A 20188-nucleotide genomic window follows, 5' to 3' on the forward strand; every position below is an offset into this window, starting at 1 on the left:
GTCCCAGTGCCCCCCTCTCCGTCCCTGCGTCTGTCCTGGCGGGTCCCACCGCCCACCCGTGCGCGCCGCGGGCGGGGGCGGGGCGGGGCGGGGCGGGGCGGGGCAGCCCGGGCAGGGCCGGGAGCCGCCGGGAGCCGCCGGGAGCCGCCGGGAGCCGCCGGAGCCGCCGCCCGCCATGGAGCCCAACAGCCCCCGCAAGATCCAGTTCACGGTGCCGCTGCTGGAGCCGCACCTCGACCCGGAGGCGGCCGAGCAGGTGGGGGGGGGCAGGCACCGGCGGGGGGGCGGGGACACCGGGTGGACACCGGGGCTGGGGGGCGCGGGGGGAGCCGGGGGGTCCTGCCGGGAGCGGGGGGGACAGCGGGCGGTGCGGGGGATTGCGGGCACGGCAAGGGCAGGCCCGGGGGTGGGGGGGTCACCGAGCGGCCCCTGTGCAACTGCCGTGGTGCCGGGGCGGTGGGTGATAACGGGGACGCGCCCGGGCGCTGCCAGGTGGGTGCAACCGCCCCGGCACTGGGGACACTGGGGGACACCTTCCCGAGTTCCACACACACCCCGCAGAGCAGCCCCCGCTGTACCGCGGCCACCCCCGTGGGCTCGGGGCTGGCTGTGCCCGTAGGGACCGGGTGGCCGTGCCAGGGCCATGTGCTGGCTCAGCGACACCGCGGGAGCCATCCCGGGCCGGGTATAAGGTTACCGCCCCCCCCGGGCCCTCCCCCGGGCCCTCCGGCCCTTGCTCAACCCCTGCTCCACTGGAGGGGATCCCAGAATAACCTCGGGGCCGGGGCAGCGCAGCTGGGGGGCACGGCAGGGCTGAGGGCTGCCCGCAGGGGACCAGGAGCCCCTTTGGGCAGCCTGACCCCCCTCCCTGCCCGCCTCGCCCCACTCTGGCAATGCCCCTGCACCCTGGGGGCTGCAGGGGACAAGAGGAGTCCTGGGGGGACCACCTAGCCACACCGCAGTCCCCATCATCGCCAGGCATGGGAAGCTCTGCAGGCGCTTGAGGATGCTGATGGGGTGGGGGGGACTCTAGCCAGTGGTCCCAGCTGAGTTCCCCCACCCAGACTGGGGGTCCCTAGTAGCCAGGTGGCTCCTGGCCGAGTTACATCCGTGTGCCAGCGGCGCCGAGGCGCGTGTGGGCCACCTCCCTGGCAAGCATCTCACTGTCGCTAAATACGGCCACGCACCATCTGGGGCTGCTCACAGCTCATTTGCAGCACGGCCCCCCCAGGAGGGGAGGGCAAGAGCCAAGGAGGGGGTGAGTGCAAGACCCCCAGCACCCGCCCCGGCTGCAGTGAGGAGCAGGGGTGCTCACGCCCACCTCCCATCACAGCCAGGCTACGGGAGGCCCAGGCATGACCCTGCCCTGGGGAGTCCCCTGCTTGTCCCTGCCTCAGTTTCCCCTCCCAGGGGAATTCAGCCACGTTTCGGCGTCTGTCAGAGCCCTGGTTTGGCAGTGCTTGGTGGTGTGGCAGGGCCCCAACAGCCAGCCCCATGTGGTGGCAGTAGGTGACAATGCTGATGTCCCCTCCCTGCATTTACAGCTCCCCTTTTTTGGGGTGTCCCTGCAGAGGAAGGCCTGATGTGGGTTCCCCTCGTTGGGGGCTTGCGCTGATGGGGAGCTCAGATGTGTCAGTCCCTTGCCAGGCTGCAGCACAATGTCCCTGTGTCCTGCAGAGTTGTCCCCAAGCCTGTCCAGCCCCACCCTCCAAAAGAACCTTGTCCCCATGGACTTTCTTGGGTCTCCACTGGTCCCGCAGCCCCTTGACCCCCACCTCTGGCAAGAGCATCCACCTGCCCTGGCACTCCTGGGTGCCACCCACGGGTGCCAAGCCTGGTCCAGGGGTTTGTCCTGCACCTCTGCCCAGGACCCCAGCTCCACCCTGCGCACTGCGTGTCCCCAAGGCTGGAGGAGGACCATCTGGGGGTGTTTGCTCCCATCATGTTGAGAGATGAGCTGGACCCATCCCATTCCCATCCCCGATGATGTTCCCATCCCAGCTCACCCCTGGATCCAGAGGGAGCAGCCCCCCAGCGATGCCATGCCTGCTGCAGGCTGCCAGGGCTGGGACCTCTGCCACTCTCAGTCATGGTGGTTCTTAATCGATGGTGGAGATCGATCTAAAAATAGCAGCGGCAGGAGAGTGCAGCGCCCCAGCCGAACTGGGGAGGGAGGGAGGGAGGAACAGAGGGATGAAGGATGGACAGACCAGAGCATCCCTTCCCAGGATGTTGGGGTGGGAGCTGTGTCGACGCCTGCATCCCCTGCCTGGTCTGGAGCAGGAAGGGGAGCACAGCTCAGGGGGCTCAGCTCCACCTGGGTGACCTTGAGCAGGTGGCACCAGTGTCCCCCACCCCATCCCAGTGCTGGGTGGCTGCACCATGGGGCACAACCCTGCCCCACACCTGGGGGAGGCTTCCGAGGTGCTAGAGCAGCCCGGGGGTGGCTCTGGCTTCCCCCAGTCCCTCACCAGGGGCTGCGGGGCCGCATTCAGCCCCGGGGGGAGCCCAGTGCAGCCCAGCCCCATCGCTGGGCTGGGGGGGTGGGGCGCGGTTGAACCCCAGCCTCACAGTGCAGGCTGATCGGTGGGTCCCTGGCAGGGCCAGGGCGATTCCCGACAATTCCCAGCTCCCTGTAATCTCCGTTTAAAATCCAGATCGCAGGTTTCTATGGCAACGGGGCCGACACAGAGAAGATGCGCTGGGGGGGCCGAGGCTGGGGGAGGTGGGGAGGGGGCTCCCTTTCGCCCGCCCAGCTGCTCGCCTGCCTCATTAGCATCTCATTAGGCATCCCGCCTTGTTAGGGAATCCTCGCTGGGAAATTCTTTTTTTTTTTTTTTGAGCAACTCAGTTAGTGGGTCAGTGGGGAAAGGGGGCGAGGGAGCGCCTGTGGGATGTGATGTCACTGCTGTCACCACTGCCAGCCCTGACACTGGACAAAGCTACTGAACCCTCCAAATGGGCCACCAAACCCCCCTGATGGCACCGAGAGGGGGAACATGGGGTAGGAGCAGTGCAGGATGCTCGAGGTGACCTTGGGCAAGGACACAGTGCCCACAGAGGAAGGGCAGGTCCCCGGCAATGTTGCCGTACCGATGTCCCCGCGCGCTTCCTGGGGCTGGGGTATAATTAGCTCCCAGCTGTCATTAGGGCTGGCCAGGAGATGTTGATTTAAAAGACACGTGTGTCCAGGCACAGGAGCCGCTGGGTTCAGGGCCCCAGCCAGCAGCCTCCGTCCCCATGGGGCTGCCACTGCCCCAGAGACGAGGACGTTGCGGGGGGTCTTGGTGCTGGTGGGGCTCTAGGTGGGTGTGGTGGGGCTGGGAGTGCAGCTGCAGGTTCCAACTCTCTCCTGTTGTACCCTCCCAGATCCGGAGGCGCCGACCGACTCCTGCCAACCTGGTCCTGAGCAGCGACCAGTCATCCCCAGGTGGGTCTTCGCAGGTATCACCCCGCCACCCCAGGCTCCAGCCCAGCCAGGGAGCCCCCCAGCAGGGTGCTCAGGACCACAGCACACTGTTGCAGTGGGACTCATCCTTCACCCTGGCACAGCAGCACCCCATGTCCCCCACCCTGGAACTGTCCCCATGTCCCACCCAGCCCCACTCGACCCCCACCCACTCCAGGGCTGCACTCCCAGGATCGGGCCCCAGTATCACTCAGCCCATCCATCTCTGGGGGAAGCAACTGGCTGTGACACTGTGCCAGGAACACTGGGGTCGCCAGCACAGGGCCACCCTGCTGGCACAGGGAGCAGGGGACACCAGCTGTGACATTTAAGTGCTCCTTGGTCATCAGCCCAACCTGGCATGTGGCCTTTGGGGATGGGCTCCTACATGTGGCTGTGTCACAGCCTCCCTGCCCCACCCAGCTGGGTGGTGTCATCTGTCCCCTGCTTTGGGGACACCCCAGTGGATGGGACATTGTCCCCAAGTGCCACCTCCAGACCCTGCACCCACTCGGGGCAGCAGCTCTGGCTGTGAATAAACCAGCTCCATGTGACTAAGCATCATCCCAGGGTGGGTCAGGATGTGGTCTAGGGGCTGCCAGCCTGGCCCTGGCCCTGGTGCGGGGACACTGCCAGCCACCCTAGCACGGCAGGGGATGGGATGCAGGTTCCTGTGGCAATGCAGGGGGGTGATGACAATGCTGGGGCAGGGAGCAGGACTGTCCTGACAGCACCCACAGCCATGCTGAGCACCTACAGGTGACAAACAGACCCAGTGGGGCCGAATTCGCATCGGGGGTGCAGGATGGAGCACAGCACCCCACACCCTCTGCTGAACCGTGGGTCCTACTGCCACCCCCTCTGTTGCTCCCCCAGAGATCGATGAAGACCGGCTGCCCAACCCACTGCTGAAGGTAGGTGCTGCTGTCACAAGGGGCTGTGGGGGAGCCCCCAGCCCCTCGGTGTACCCCAGTGTACCCCTGGCCCCCACTCACGCACCTCCCCTTGCCTTGCAGTCGGGTCTGGCCATGTCGCCCCGGCAGAGGAAGAAGGTTTCCCGCACCACCCCGACCATGAAAGGTATTTGGGGGGGGACACAAGGTGACGTTCCCCCCAGAACCGCAGGGGACGTGCAGCTGGGATGCCACCACCTTTGCGCTGGCCTTGGACCTGCCCAGGGCAGAGCATGGCCGTGCCTGTGGGCATGGCAAGTGCCACCAGAGGGGACAGGAGGCCACCAGGCTGCATCTCCTCATTGTCACCGGGAGCATGGGGACGGTCACCACTGCCCCCCGCATCCCCCACAGCACCGCTCCCTGCCTGGCAGAACTGCAGATGATGGTGGAGCATCACCTGTGCAAGCAGGCGCAGGGTGAGGAGGAGGAGGAGGTAGCTGCCACCAGCCAGGAGCGTGGTCCTGGCCACTGCCACCACGGTGACACCGAGCACAGCCACAGCCCTGGCGGCACCTGCCCGCTGGCGATGCACGAGGGTGGCCCTGGCCCCGGTGGCAAGCGTGAGTACCAGCACTACCCTGGGAGCCTCCACACACCCGGAGCCAGGGGGTTTGGGGGGGCTGGGGGGTGCGGTGAGGGGCTGGAACTCAGCCTCTGCCCCACAGTGCCCGCAGGGACCCATGGGGATGGGCGGCAAAGCCTGGCTGAGGAGGGCACCCATATAGCACCAAAGGAAGGCGCCAGCAAGGGCACTGCCAGCAGCCAGTAGGTACGTACTGGGGCAGTGCGGGGGCACTGGGGCAGTGTGGGGGCACTGGGAGGCACTGGGGCACTGTACTGGGGCAGTGTGGGGGGCACTGAGACAGAAGGTGGTACTGGGGCACTGTATTGGGACACTGGGGGGGCACTGGAGCACTGTCCTAGGACACTGAGGGGTTACTGGGGCACCATGGAGGTATCCTGGGCCCTGGGCCAGGGAAGGGGAAGGTGGCACGGGGCGAGGGTGGCTCTGGTATTGCTGGGGCCTTCCTCAGTAGGGACCCCCACCACAGATGCCATCCCCAGCGTGACTGTCCTCTGTCCCCAGGTGCCAGTGGCAGCAGGAGCGTGGCCGCGGCCAGGTCGAAGGAGCCAAACACCACGTTGTTTTTTTTTATCCAATCGTTTTCTAAGATTTTGGCTGTTTTGGGGCTTCCAGAGGATTTTTTTTTTTTTTTTTACTGCTGTGGGCAGGTCCCCGCCCCGGGCAGGGGCTCTGAGGAGAATGGCGAGCCAGGCTGCCTGCCCTGTCCCCTCACCCCCCTACAAACAAGTCCCCAGGACAGGTGACACTGGGGACACCAAGCAGCACCCTCCCCAGCATGGCTCATGGCCGCCCCTCTCCCCCCCCCCCCCGAGCTGTCCCCAGGGTCACATCCCCAGGCGTCCCACTGTCACCAATCCCCCCAGGCTGGGGGACATGCAGCCCTGTTGCTCCCAGGCACTCGGGAAGCTGCACCCCATGTGACACACACATGTGTGCATGCACACGCAGGTTGGTGTGCATGCTTGCACATGTGTGATAGGGGTGTGCACATGCATGCACCTGTGGGGGAGACCCAGGCATTTGCACACACCCCCTTCCTTGTGCACACATGTGTGTGCACACATGGACATGGGGGGGCATGCCTGTGCACTTTGCACATGTGATTCGCATGCACGCCCATGTGCATACACGTAGAGCACGCGTGCACACCTGGGTGGGCACGGGGACCCCCCACCACAGCCGGTATTAAAGGGATCCCTTCGCCCCGCTGCCTCCTACTTGCCTTCGCGCCGGGGAGAGGGGGCAGGACCCCTCCTTGGGTGCTGGGGTGCAGCACCCACCTCCAGGCTTCACTCCCTACCCCGGGGGCCTGATCCACCTGTGCCACCCGGGCATCCCAGCCCCCTGCCACCCCCCCGGGGTCAGGTGTGGTGCCCAGGAACAAGGGTGGGATGTCCAGGCTGGTGGTGGTGTACGGTTTATTAATTGCTTATTAGTGGCAGCGCTTTGTTTCACATGCGTGGGTGGGTGGGTGCGACGTGGAGCTCTGCCAGCAGTGACCAGGTGGGGACACAACGGACACATTACTGCAGGGTAGAAAAGTACAAACACAGAGGGGCTGTGCCGTGGCGGCCAGGCGCTGGGCAATGGACGCAGCAGGGCAAGGCGGCCCTAGCCGGGATGCCAGAGCAGGAGGATGCTGGGGCTGGAAGATGCTTGAGGCATGCTGGAGCCAGGATGCCAGAGGACACTTGAGGCACACCAGGATGCCAGAAGATGCTCAAGGCACACTGGGATGCCGGAGGATGCTCGAGGCACACCAGGATGCCAGAGGATGCTCGAGGCACAGCAGGGCCAAGAGGAAGCAGGGGGAATACTGACAGGCATGCTGGAGCCAGAGGATGCTGGAGGCACACTGGAGTCACGCTGGAGCCAGCGATGCTGGAAGCACACCAGAGCCAGAAGGTGCTGGAGGCCCCCTAGAGCTGGGGGATGCTGCCACCAGGGAATGCTGGAGCCAGGGGCTGGCACCACCACTTCAGGGCCCGATCCTGCCCTCCCACCACGTCCCAGCCCCAGCCCCCATCACCACCTTGCTGCCCCCCAGCTCCCAGCCTTGCACATGTAAGGCAGGACCCCCCGGGGTACCTCTGAGGTGCCCTTGGGGCCAGCAGACCTGGGGACAGGGATGGGCAGGTGGGGCAGGATGGGGATGACACAGGGGAACAGTAGGGGCCACCCATCACGGTGTCACTGGACAGACCCAGCAGGCACAGAGGGGATTGCGGTGGCCCTCAGGGTGATGGTGTATCCCACATGGCTCCTCCATCCCTTGGTCCCCTGCTATCCCCAGCGTCAGTGTCACTGTCAGTGTCTCGAGCACCAGGCTCCCCAGTGGGGTGAGAAGAAGCTTTTTTAAAAAGCCACCAGGACAAAACCTGGCAGGAGGAGGCCGGGCAGCGGCTGGCATGGCAGTGAGAGGGTCAACATCACCGTCACCCATGGCCCGAGGCCATGTGGCTCGGCAGCCAGCTTGGCACAGGCAGCTGGAGCTGGCTGGGCTGGGGGGCTGCCGGGGGTGCCAGCCCCAGTGATGCTCCTGGCACGAAGGCTGGCATGGATCCTTGTGCGGCCCCAGGCGGCTCCTTCCCTGCAAATGGTGCTGAACTCGATGGCATTGAAGACTTTGGGCGAGACAGTGTCACTCGGCCAGACAGGGACCTGCCGTTGGGGTGGGGGGACAGTCATGACAATGCCACCATTTCCCCCCCCAGCCCCAGTTTGCCCCCTGGGCCCACCTCACTCCTCCCAGTGCTATTCCACATCCCCGTTCTGCCTGTGCTGGCTGGGGACCACAGGCGGTGGCTCCTCACAGGGTGACAGCTCCTCGATGGACACCTGGTTGGTGATGCCTGTGGCAGGACACGGGGCTGGGGGGGGTCACTCCTGCCACCCACAGGGGCTGAGACCCCCCAGCTCGTGTCCCTCTGCCCCACAAGTCTGGGGGCCACCATCCTGTGCTTGGGCCACCTCCCCACCCAGGGATGCTTGGCACAGACATGGCCCCATGCATCCCGTGACAGTCCCCATCCCCTCCCTGGTGGCCACAGTGGCTACCACCTACCACTAGCTGCCCGCTCCTTCCACTTCTGCTTGTTCTCCTGGATATACTTGGCCCAGGTGGAGCGGAAGCCAGCCAGGTCAGCTTTCATGTCCCCCAGCTCCAGGTGCTCATCCAGGGATGGCTGCCGCCACTGCGAGCTGCAGGTACAGGGACAGATGGAAACAGGGCAGAGCCACCACTGCCACCTCCCAGGACCCAAAATAAGTGGGTGCCCCCACCACCTCCCCCTGGCGAAGGGGAATCTGAGGCAGGACGCCGTGGCTGACCTGGCCTGCTGGCTGGCCACTGGGTTGCCCTTGGCTTTGGTGCCATCCTCAGTGACAGGCAGCACCATCTTCTCAGCCACATCAGTCAGCACCGAGAAGGTGGGCTCCACGATGAAGTCAATGAAGCCTGTGGTGGGGAAGGGACACAGTGTCAATGGGGACACCCCCTGCCTGTGGCAGGGCTGGTGGCTGGGGATAAGGTGGGGACGGGAACGGACCCACCACCACTCACCAATCTGGGACTGGGCCACCAGTGTGGAGGTACGGTCGCAGAGGGGTGAGAAGGGCAGCCCCAGCTCAGCCTCCTTGTCCCCCTGGCAAGGCAAGGGAGACATGTCCCCAAGGGGTGGTCCCCATGTCCCACCACCTGTCCCCTGGGACACAGGCACCCTACCTGCCTGAAGAACTCCTCCATCAGGGCTTTGGTCCAGCGGCTGTGCACCGACCACTGCTTGGTGGGGTGGCTGATGTCGGCCGCGTGCAGCAGCAGCGACAGCACCTTGGACTTATCAATCCTGGGGAGGAGACCCCGGTGCTGAGGTTTGTCCCCAAAACCACATCCCCTGGGCCAGGTGGGCATCCACACTCACCTCTCCAGCTGCTGCAGGGACGTCTTCATGGACTTCACTTGCTGGAAGTGGCAGGACATATCAGTGGCCAGGACCATCTCAATCACCAGCGCCCGCAGCTCCCTGTGCCCCGGAGAGGGTTGTGGGGAAATGCCATCAGGGTCCCGTGTCCCCGCTGTGGACAGCCATGGGGAAAGGGACAGGGACCTTACGCAAACTCATCCTTGGTGAGATTAACAAAGATGTTCATCTCATCATCCTGCATCATGCGGAAGACAGCGCTGATGTGGTGGTTCTCCAGCACCGAGCGGTCGTTGTAGAGGATGGCACAGTCTGACCTGCGGATGCAGGGGAGGGTGGGACACCAGCACGGTGGCAGGCAGGGGAGCAGGATGTCCCCAGGGTGCCAGCACGACTATATCCCGGTTGTATCAGCAGCCCTGGGTGTCCCCAGGGTGCCAGCACATCTATATCCCAACCATATTGGTGGCCCTGGGTGTGTCCTGGGTGTCCCCAGGGTGCCACTCAGTCCTTTCCGTGCCCCACATGTCCCCATAACAGGTCCCCAGCCCTGCCTGCTCTGCCCATGCTGTGCCATGCCACCAATGCCGCGCCATCTGCACCATGCCATGCCACCTGTGCCACGCCATGCCACGTCACCTGCACCATGACATCACCCATACCATGCCCTGCCATGCCACCCGTGCCATGCCGTGCCATCCGCCCTCACTTGGTCTGGATGTGGAAGCTGTTGGTGGTGCCTGTGTGCTCATAGTCGTGGATGGCAGCAGCGAAGATGATGGCCAGGACCTCGATCTCCGTCAGGTAGTGCTGGGGGGACACAGGCATCAGGGGGGTGGGGACCAGCACTGGGTGCTGCGGTGCCACCCCGTGAGGGACACGAGGCCGAACGGTTGTGAGGTCCTCTGTGTGTTTGTGTTTGCACAACTGCATGTGCGTACACACATGCACAGCCACACATGCCTGTCACAGACACGCATGTGAACATGCCGTGAGTGTGCGCATGCGTGTCTGACAAGTATGACAGCTGTGTGGGGACAGCAGGGCACACGTGTGCTGCAGGCGTCACCCCACGTGTGCCCACACATCCCCCAGGCTGAGGGCACCCTGTCCCCCCATCATCCTGGTAAAGTTTCTATGGCAACAGCGCAGTCGCTAGGTGGCGACATCTCCGTGGCAACAAGCATCATCTGGACCAGCCAGACGGGCACCGGGCACCAACTCGGCACCCAGCCAACAGCCCGGGACCCCCGTGCCCCACCCCGCGCCCCCGTACCAGCATGCCGGTGCGGAGCAGGAAGCAGTGGACGGTCTGGGTGACATCAGCGGCATGGACTTGGTTGTGGTAGGGGTTCCGGTACTTCCCATAGCCAGCCTCCAGCGCGTCCAGCAGTGTCGTCAGGAAGACGGTGGGGATCTAACGCACGGGCACACACGCTCACAGATGCAGTCACGTGTGCAAAGCCACTGGCACGTGCCAGGCACCCAGCCCTGGGGGCACCCATGGGTGGGCATGGGCACACCTTGAAGCGGCTGTTGAGGTTGTGTCGGGTGAAGAGCTCGAAGACAATGGTCCTCAGGGAGTGATCATCTGTCACCCGGTTCAGTGCAAAGACATCGAAGCACCACAGGTCGAGGCTCTGGGGGGAGATGGGGGTGTTACACCAGCACAGGGGCAAGCCCAATGCCTGGTGACACCCAGCCATGGCTAGCCATCCCCCAGCAATGCCCAGTCAAGCCCAGCGATGCCCAGCAACTCCCAGCGACACCTAGTCACACCCAGCGATTCCAGGTGATGCCCACTGAAGCCAAATAATTCCAGGTGATGCCCAGAAACACCCAGCCGTGCCCAGGGATGTGCAGGAATGCCCACCAAAGGCCAGCAATTCCAGGTGATGCCAAGGGATGCCCAGTGAAGCCCAGGGATGGCCAGCAATTCCAGGCAAGGCCCAGCCATGCCCAGGGATGCCCATCGATGCCCAGCAGCGCTGAGTGCTGTCTCCCCCAGGCAACCTGGGCCATATCCTATGGAGCCCATGGTATGGATGGAGCAGCCATGCCCAAGTGTTGCCAGGCTGGGGCAGCACGCCAGCACCCCGTGGGGTATTTGGGTGCCCCCCCACCCCCAGTACCTTCAGGCAGTTCAGGACGGAGGTGGAGTAGCTGGGCCCCACGGCCGTGTATGTCCGGCGAAACATCCTGTAGAAGGCAGGGGGGGAGTCTGGGCTGATGTAGGTGCTGGGGAACAGAGCTGGGTGCTGGGGGACCCACCTGGGTGCTTGGAGACCCACCTGACTGTTCAGGGACAGACCTCAGGTGCTAGGGGACAAACCCTGGGGGCAGGAGATAGACCTGGGTGGTCAGGGACTCAGCTGGGTGCTACGGACAAACCTGGCTGCTGAGGACAGTCCAGGTGCTTGGGGACCCACCAGGGTGCCAGGGGACAGACCTGGGTGCCAGGGGACAGACCCTGGCACGTGGGGACCCATGTGGGTCACAGGGACAGTCCGGGTGCTCAAGGATGCACCTGGGTGCAGGAGACAAACTGGGTGCCTGAGGACCCACCTGGATGTGGGGGACAGCTCAGCTGCTTGGGGACAGACCTGGGTGCTGAGGACAGCCCTTGGGTGCTGGGAGACCCACCTGGGTGCTTGGGGACCCATCTGGGTGCCTGAGGATATCCCCTGAGTGCTCAGGGACCCACCTGGGTGCTAGGCACAGTCCCTGGCTGCCACAGGACAGCAGGGGACTGCCCTCCCACCCCCTCTCTCCATCCCAGCCATACCCCCTAGACCCCTGCATTACCCAGGGTGGGTGTCCCCCAGCACCCACCTCTCCACAAAGATGCCAGCCTGGACAGCGTGAACGATGCTGCGGAACTTGGGCTTCTCCTCTGCGCGGCGCCCCTTGGCCCGTGCCTGCTGGGTGAAGGTAGCTGCCAGCCAGTCCCGCACCTCCGAGGGCACCGCTGCGTCCGAGCCCATCTCTCGCAGCTCATCCTCTGTGTCCAGCATCTGCCTGCAGGCCGGGAACAGGATGGGTGGCATCAGGATGGGCATCATCCCCCACGTCCCCCTGCCGCCCTCCAGCTCTCACCCATACCTCGTCTCATCGATGTAGACGGCTTCCAGCAGCGAGGCGGCATATTCCAGGTTCCTCTTCAGCTCCTCCACATTCACCTCTCCTGTCTCCAGCTGCTTCACCATGTAACGCAGCCTGCGGGCAGCCGGGCACCGCGTCACCAGCCCCCCCAGGACTGGGGCAGTGGGTGGGGGTCCACAGCAGCAGGGCCCCGGCTGCCCTGCGGATGGATGCACACGCCCTAACACACATGGGCAACACCTATAGGTGTGTGTGCATGTGTGTGCGTGTGTCCCACGCTGGTGCGGAGTGGTGAGCATCCACCCAGGGGACCCCCCACAGCAATGGTGGCAGCCACAGCATGGCCGGAGGAGTGTGGGGGACTGCCAGCAGCCAAAGCTGACCCTGCAGCACCCTGCACCCAGAGCCCATCCTGCACCTGAAACCCTTCAGCCTGCACCCACACAGCACCCAGAGCTCATCCTGCACCCAGCACCTGCAGCTCAGCACTTGAGGAACCCAAAAGGCCACAGGGCTCCCCCCAGCACCCCAAGCTTGGGGGTCACCCCATCCCCCACCCAGAGGGTGGCTGTCCCCACCACGTCACTCTTGTGGGAGTGCTGGCGCTGCACAGGGCCCTGGGTGACACCAGGGACAAAGTCCCTGCCAGCCCATGGGGTCAGTGGGGCCACAGCGGCAACTGGGATGTCCCTGGGGACAGGGACAAACCCAGAAAGGTGGGAGGGTGCAGCCTGGGGTACAGGGGGCTCCACAGCGGGGTGGCTTCACACCCTGGGGACCCACAGTGGGGTCAGGGTGCTCAGCCCCCACCCAACACACTGCCATGCCTCAGTTCCCCCCTAGAAGCCTCCCTCGTGCTGGGTGCCAAAGGGCCAGGGGTCCCTGGGGACTCACCAGAGGATGGGGCCCCACAGGTTGTCCCTGCACCCAGCTCTGCCATGGCAGAGGGGTGGCAGTGACACCCACGGGTGCCCGAGCAGCATGGGGACATGAGGACAGGAGCCCAGTGTGGCCACGCTCCCCTGCTGGCTTATGACACCCACACAGGACACAAGGACACAGAGCCATAAGGACACGGCAGTGTCCCAGCAGGAGGGCCCTGGGTGGCACGGAGAGAAGGGAGAGCACCCAGATCTGTGCACACACCAAGTGTGCACACATACGTGCCTGAATGCAGGTGTGTGCACACAGGCATGCACACATATGTATACACACATGCCCAAACACACGTGCAAGATGCATGCACACCAGCATGCACACATGCACACATACATGCACACACACGTGTACACAACACATGCACACATACAGTGCACACAAGCACACATATGCACACTCAACACAGCTACACACATCACATGTCCCAACACCTGCAAATACCCACCCACAGTGCACACACACACACACACGCATGCACATATGCACACATGTGCACACCTTTCCACTACACACACGCACGCCGCACATGCATGTGCACAGAGGAACACTCTCTCCCCAGCCCCCACCCTGGGCAAGCCCTCCCTGTTGGAGCACGCATGTGCCAGCCGGCCGCCAGCCATCTGTCTGTGTGTCCGTGTGTCTGTCGGGGGGAGGGTGGGGGGATGCATGGAGGCGGTGGCAGAGGGGGGAAATCCCGTCTGGCCGCCTGGGGAAGCACCTCCCCCGCAGCCATGTCTCCCACTATAGCCGCCTTGCTCGCACACCGGCTGCCACAGGTCCCCATAGGCCCCCACGGCTCCACCAGCTCCCCCTGGGAGCAGGGGAACAGGGCAAATGCCAGCCCTTGGTGGGACACTGGTCCCTGTCCTGGTCCAGCTCAGCCCTGTGGCCACCCTGTCCCCTCCCAAAGACCTCACTGTCACTGTCATCAGCGCCCAGCAGGTCCCTATTGGTACCCACTGGTCCCCATCACTGCCTACCTGGCACCCACTGGTCCTCATCACCACCACCAGCACCCAATGGGTCCCGATGGGCACCTGCTGGTCCCTATCGCTGCCACCAGCACTTAATGGGTCCCCATGGGTCCCCGCTGGTCCCCATCACTGCCCACCTTACCTTCACTGGGTCCCCGCCACCTGGCCACACGGTCCCCAAGGCTGGTGGCACATGTCCCCACTGCCAGCAGTTTCCCGTGACGCTGCCAGTCTGGCCCCTGGCTTGGGGGACACCTCAGGGTGACCCTGACACCCAGCCACGGGAAGGGGACAGCACACAGTGACAGCCCCGTGGGATGGGGGGACACAGCGCTGGGGCAGAGGTCAGCCACCGCCTGTGCCGCTCCCATGGCCGCCCCAAGCCAACCTCTGTGGCAGGATGCGGCGTCCCTGGCACCATCACCCTGTGTCCCCGCGGTGGGGACGTCACTGTCACCGTGGCCACAGCCCCAAGTGAAAACCCCGGAAGATCTATGCAGCAGCAGCTTCTGGATGGCTGCTCCAGCCGGTGGCTCCCAGTGGTCCTGTGCCTCGTTAGCACTAACAAGAGCTGGCAGCAGGAGTGAGGGACCTGCCAGGCGGGTGTGCGGGGGCAGTGAGACCCCGCAGGCCTGTGCACGCTTGTGCAAGGCTGCGCAAGGTCACGCACGCCCGTGCAACACCATGCGGGTCTGTGCATGGCCATGCAGGGGGCATGTAGCCATGCGTGTCTCTGCCAGCGGGCCCCCAGCCACCCTGTCCCCACCAGCCTGGTCCCCTGGGGAAACTGAGGCACAGAAGGGGCCAAGGGTCATAGGCACGGTCCCAACTGGGGTCACAGGGTCCCTGCCACACCGGCTCCTCAGGGACCAGCCCCAAACCCACAGGTCACCAGCTGAGAGGAGACACCATTTCCCCTGTCACCCAGCACTGGGGACAGCCACTGCCAGCTCAAAGCCCCACGGGAAGGACACAACCAGTGGTGACCCTGCAGGTGCTAGCACTTGTCCCTGACCCAGGGGACAGTCCCCAGGCGGGGGCACTGCTGTGACCCCAGACAGCCCAGGAGGGACCGGCACCAGCACGGGGGCCAGCAGGGCCATGGGACCCCGTGGGAACAGGGATCCTGGTCACAGGGAGGGGACAAGGGTCCCGCCACCACTCTGGTAAGGGGCAAAGCCACTGGGTCCCCATGGCTGGGGGTCACAGGGCACTGGCTGTGGGGAGGATGAGGAAGGCTGGCAAGGGCCAGCATCCACCCTAGCTCCAGCAAGATTTCCTGCCTACTGATGGCAATTAGTTTTAATTAGCGGCTGCCACCCCTCACCAGGGGACCCACACTGCAGCCAGGCTCACACCCTGAAAGCATACCCAGGTCTCCCCCAGGGTCCCCCTCTGTGTCCCACCCTGTGTCCCACAGCCTCCATGCTCCCCCCTGCCCCTCCCAGCACCTAACAACCTCCCAAACCTTGTTAGTGCCATCCCAGCCTGGCCACACAGCGGGCAGCAACCTGTGCACATGTGTGTGCACACGGCAGGGGCTGGAGACCCCCACGTGTGGGTAAGTGTGTAAATGGATGCACAAGCCCACCCATGTATGCACATCTGCATGTGTGTGTGTGTGTGTGTGCAAGCATGTGCAGCTGCTCGCAGGTGCCCGCACATGGCTGCAAACCAGAGTGTACGCAAGCAAGTGTGGACTGTGCAAGAGCACATGTGTGGCTGGTGCACACCCACACCTCGCCCTGGTGCAGCTTCGCAGGTGGGGGCCACCACATCCCGCAGCCAAGGTGACGGTGACAGTGACAGCTGCCAGCGAACGAGAGAGTAAGGGGGGCCGGGGGGGGTGGCCAGACATCACGTTCAAAGTCAGCATGAAGCTCCCAAGCCCGGCGGGCTGCGGGGGAATGTGACCTTGGGGAAGGTGGCTGTCACCTTCCCGCGCCCTGCCACCTATCCCTGGGGACACCCACCCCCTCAGGGACACCCATGCCTGCGGACACCCACCCTCGGTGACACAGCCACGGACGACCTTTGTGCCACTTGCCCATCACAGACCCCCAAGTGGTGCCCTGGGACGAGGGACTGCCACCACCCAGCAGCGGGAGCAGGAGTTGGGTTTCGTCACGCTGCCAGGTGGGTGCCACCCACGCCCACGGTCCCCACGGGCTGCCTGTCACCACCCACATCCCCCTGCTGCTGCCAGCCCCCTCCTGCCACCCCCTGCCATGACCCAGGCCTGCTGTGGGGATGATGGTGCTTGTAGAGCCACTGCCACCCCGTAGATCCCTGGGGTGACACCAATGTCCCCAGGGCCACCCCATGCCCAGGGCGGGCTGCAAGTTGGCCTCAGGGTGCAGCCAGTGCTGGGGAGCTCCCCAGCACAGACACCACCGCCCCACATGCACCCACAGGTGTCTCCATTCCTCCATTGCCTCTCCTGCTCCCTCCCACAGGGTCCCCCATCCCAGCTGATCCCCACGCTGGGGACCTGCCACCAGTCCCCAGTGCTCGGGGGGCCGGGACCCTGCAGCCAAGGGACAACTCGCTGCTCCCTCCTGTCATCCCAACTGGGAGCTGGGGACCATCCCCAGGCTAGGGTCCCCACTGCCCCCTCAAGGCTGGCAGGGAGAAGGGGACATGGGGGGATGCGGGCCGGGATGCCCAGCCCCACCATGCCCCGCAGCAGGGGCAGCCACCAGCGATTTCTGGGAGGGGGAGGTGTGTGGGGGCGGGAAGCAGGAACACAGCCCACGCGCTTGCACACCTGCAGGTGCACACGCTCCCTAGTGCTCACTCAGGTGTGCTTTGGCACACGGGTGTGCACACACACTCCCATGCATGCTCACCAGCTCCCGCGTGTGCCGCATGCAGGGACCCCTGCCCCCATCCACACACACGCTGCTCGCACGCACCTCTGCACACACATGTGCACACTCCCACCTGATGCTTGCACACCCACTGCAACATGCACAGCTGGTTGCATGCTCAGGCTTGCACCACACCCTGAGAGCTCTGGCACCAACGTTTCACACCCTGGTGGAGTCCTGCCCTGCCCTTGGGTTCACGTAAAACATGCTCACCAGTGAGTGTGCAACACGGGCACCTGGCTCCTGTCCTCATCTCCGTGTCCCCCCTGGCATGCCAGTACCGCACACACCCCTGCCAGCATGCACCCCTGCACAAGCGTGCCTTCGCCGGCCGCCACACGCGTGTCAGCCCTGCACACATGTGCACACACAGCCACACACGTGCTTTGCACGCCCACGCCTGCACCCGCTGCACGAGGACCTGCATGAGTGCACGTGCCGCAGGTTCGCAAGGGGGCACATGCACACGTGAGCCCATGCGTGAGCACAACTGCACACAGGAGAGGGGGTGGCACCCCCGAGGCCACCAAGAGCTCCCCAGGGTGGGGAGGGGAGTGCAGGGTGGCACCCTGGGGTGTCAGGGGGTTGTCACCGCTCCCCAGGGCTGGTTGGTACCCTGGCATCCACTCTGTCCATCCCCCCAACCCGAGTTGGGGGCACCCCAGCCCTCTGCTTGCCCCACAGTGCCACCTGGGTGAGGGGTGCTCCAGCACCCCCAGAGCTGCCCCATCAGACCCACCCCAGGCTTATGGGTGCCCCCAGCCCGAGGGGGTCCTAGTGCCCCCAGCCCGAGGGGGTGCAATATGTGCAGGGAGATCCCAAGGGTGACTGGGGGTCCTACATGAGGGTGTGGGAAGCAGTGCATGGGTGAGGGACACCTGGGGGGGGTCTGGGGGCGGAAGGATCCAGGGGTACCTCGGTGGCAGCTGAAGTGGGTGCATGCTGGGTGGGGGGCACCAGGGGGCTCTTAGGGGAAGATGAGGGGGTCTTCAAAAGGGGGTGTTGGAGGGTTCAGCAGAGTGCAATGCTCAGGTGGGCTCAGGGGTCCTGGTTTAGGGGTGTCCGGGGGGGGGGTCCCGGTTATGGGGGGCTCACTCACAGCGCACGGAGCTTGACCCAGATCTTCTTGCTGGGGACGGACTTGATCTCCAGCGGGGACGGGCAGCCGCCGGCCGGGTCCAGCCCCTCGCGGTCGGGATCCAGCCCCGGGAGGCTCCGCGGCGGCTCCATGGCCCCTGCGGTGGCGGGGACGCGCCCTCAGCCCCGCGCCGGTCCCGGGGCCCGGCGGGCCGCGGCGGAGCAGCCGCCGGTACCGCCCCGCCGCCCCGGCAGCGGCCTCCCCCCGGCCCGGTACCCGGCAGCTGCGCAGGCAGCACCGGCCCGGGCGGCGGAGCTAAGATGGCATCCCGGGCACCGGGGGTGGGAGCAGCGGGATGGGGAGCAGCGGGGATGGGGGGAACCGGCAGGGAGCACCGGGGATTGGGAGAACCGGGGATGGGGAGAACCGTCGTGCGGGGGGCGGGGGGGACCGGGGGACGGGGGGGACGGGGGGACGGGGGAACGGGGACACGATCGAGGATGCTGCGCGCTCCTACCCGGGGATGCTCGGCCGGGAAGCGCCGGTGCTGCCGTGCTCCGGTGCTGCCGGTGCCGCCGTGCCCGGTCCGCCCGCTGTTGCCGGCTCTGTCTCCGCCGACCGGGGCTCGCCGCAACTTTCCCCGAGCCGGCACCGGCGAGAGGGCGGGGAGGGGCGGGGGGAGCCGGGGGCGGGGGCCGGGAACCGGGGCCGCCCAGCCCTGCCGCCCCGCTCAGCCCTGGCCCCGGGACCCCCACAGGGAGGGCGGTGTCATGGCCCCCGTAAGGGCTGTGGAAGAGGAAGGGCCCCCAGGACCCCTATGGGGCTGAAGGCGTGGCACCCCAGAACCCGGGGGGGGGGTACCCCAAGACCCCTATGGGTCTATAGGGGTTGTACCCCAGGACCCCTATGCAGGGGTGCCCCAGGACCCCTCTGGGGCTATAGGAGTTCCAGCCTAGGACCTTTGTGGGGGTGGTACCCCAGGACTCAATGGGGCTATAGACTTCGTACCCCAAGACCCCTATGGGGGGTACCCCAGGACCCCTATGGGGCTATGGGGGAGTCAGGTTCCCCAGGTCCTTTGGGGTTATGGGGGGCAGGTGCCCCAGGACTGCCATGGGGTTATGGGAATGTCACGGGGTTTGGCAGGCCCCACAGAGGGGCCATAACCTCTCACACGCCACACGGGGGGTCTGCTCCAAGCAGTGGGTCGGAGCCTGCCCAGGGCGAGGGGCACCACGACCCCCACCTCCCCCAGCCCCACCGCCAGCCCTGCTCCCCACGAGGCCGGTGACACACGCACACTGTCCCCTCCTGCCCAGATTATTGTAGGACCTTCCCAAACCTGGGGGGGCTGCTGGGTCCCTCATGCCCCTGGGCTGGTGGTGCAGGGGGGGTTAGGAGCAGCCTGAGCTCGAGGGGACCCTGTCCCGTGGGCTCACAGACATCCCATCCCTGCCCCGCGGCCCCCTGCACCCCTACCCCACACACAGCTTGTTCCCCACCCTGCGGCCCCCTGCATCCCACCAGGAAACCTCGGGGTGCAAAGGCCGGTGCTGAGGGCCCCAGGGGCTCCAGGCACACACAGGGAGCGGGGTGCCAGAGCCCCGAGTGGGTCCCAGACAGCCGGGGGGGCACAGCAGCACCCGTGCTGCCTCCCGTGGCACGCGCTAAGCCGCAGCCCCCAGGAAATATTAATAAGCCCTTATGTAACGCCGTAGGTGTGTGCAGCACCCACTACCGCAGCACCGGCACCGGGGAGCCAGGTGGGGCCCCCCACTCTGGGCACCATCCCTGAGCCCCCACCTTGGCCCAGCTGCCCCCAACAGCTCAGCCAGGTCCCTGCCTGCTAGGCCATGTCACCTCCCACCCTTTACCACCTAGCACCCATGGGTGCTGCCTGGGGATGCATCCACTTAGCCTCCAAAAGGGGGTCTGTGCTCCCTCCCACAGGGGTCCTTTGCTTTGATGCAGGGTGTAGGGGGCACCCATGGGACTTCTGCCCGAATACTGGGGTCAACAGTGTGGGCTATAAGCCCCCGCACACAGCTAAGGAGTTCCCATACCCCACTGGGAACATCTTTGGGTCCTCAAACTTTTGGGGGGCTCAGAACCCGGCTGGGGGCAGCGAGTTGAACCAAGGGGGGGACCCCATGGTACGGAGCAGCCCAAGGCAGGGGGCCAGGGGGCAGTGGGTGCGGGAGAGGCTGTGGGCTGGGATGTGCGCGAGACAAAGCCGCACTGCCAGCAGGGAGCCTCAGCATCTTGTTACCGCTTAATATCATGATTGATGAGCGCGAAAATAGACTTTTGCAGCA

At 65.3% G+C, this 20188-nt stretch overlaps 2 protein-coding genes across 2 annotated transcripts; one reads left to right on the top strand and one right to left on the bottom strand.

Annotated features, from left to right (window-relative positions):
• Positions 1 to 123: 123 nt before the first annotated feature.
• On the top strand, positions 124 to 5793 carry PPP1R1A (protein phosphatase 1 regulatory inhibitor subunit 1A). The gene is made up of 7 exons (XM_055792324.1): positions 124 to 256; positions 3370 to 3430; positions 4325 to 4362; positions 4465 to 4528; positions 4776 to 4964; positions 5079 to 5173; positions 5492 to 5793. Exons 1-6 carry the CDS (start codon positions 176 to 178, stop codon positions 5171 to 5173), a joined length of 528 nt encoding a protein of 175 aa, XP_055648299.1. The 5' UTR covers positions 124 to 175; the 3' UTR covers positions 5492 to 5793.
• A 586-nt stretch (positions 5794 to 6379) lies between these two features.
• Positions 6380 to 18514, bottom strand: PDE1B (phosphodiesterase 1B). Its single transcript, XM_055792325.1, has 16 exons — positions 18391 to 18514; positions 17895 to 18030; positions 12013 to 12126; positions 11743 to 11928; positions 11043 to 11109; positions 10434 to 10550; positions 10187 to 10327; positions 9620 to 9720; positions 9102 to 9227; positions 8911 to 9012; positions 8715 to 8835; positions 8553 to 8634; positions 8321 to 8447; positions 8055 to 8191; positions 7729 to 7842; positions 6380 to 7651 (listed from the first exon to the last, which is right to left on the bottom strand). Exons 2-15 carry the CDS (start codon positions 18023 to 18025, stop codon positions 7745 to 7747), a joined length of 1650 nt encoding a protein of 549 aa, XP_055648300.1. The 5' UTR covers positions 18026 to 18030; positions 18391 to 18514; the 3' UTR covers positions 6380 to 7651; positions 7729 to 7744.
• Between the last annotated feature and the right edge of the window lie 1674 nt (positions 18515 to 20188).

Source organism: Falco peregrinus, chromosome 19, assembly GCF_023634155.1.
Source record: "Falco peregrinus isolate bFalPer1 chromosome 19, bFalPer1.pri, whole genome shotgun sequence".
NCBI classification, from domain to species: Eukaryota; Metazoa; Chordata; class Aves; order Falconiformes; family Falconidae; genus Falco; species Falco peregrinus.

Excerpts from the sequence above, each read along its gene's own strand:
- PPP1R1A (XM_055792324.1), top strand. The coding sequence starts at position 176 with ATGGAGCCCAACAGCCCCCGCAAGATCCAGTTCACGGTGCCGCTGCTG. Across the intron at positions 4,529-4,775 it reads CACCACCCCGACCATGAAAG|AACTGCAGATGATGGTGGAG; the intron begins GTATTTGGGGGG and ends CCTGCCTGGCAG. Across the intron at positions 4,965-5,078 it reads CCCTGGCCCCGGTGGCAAGC|GGACCCATGGGGATGGGCGG; the intron begins GTGAGTACCAGC and ends CAGTGCCCGCAG.
- PDE1B (XM_055792325.1), bottom strand. The coding sequence starts at position 18,025 with ATGGAGCCGCCGCGGAGCCTCCCGGGGCTGGATCCCGACCGCGAGGGG. Across the intron at positions 12,127-17,894 it reads TGGGTCAAGCTCCGTGCGCT|GCTGCGTTACATGGTGAAGC; the intron begins GTGAGTGAGCCC and ends GGCTGCCCGCAG. Across the intron at positions 11,929-12,012 it reads GTCTACATCGATGAGACGAG|GCAGATGCTGGACACAGAGG; the intron begins GTATGGGTGAGA and ends CCCGGCCTGCAG.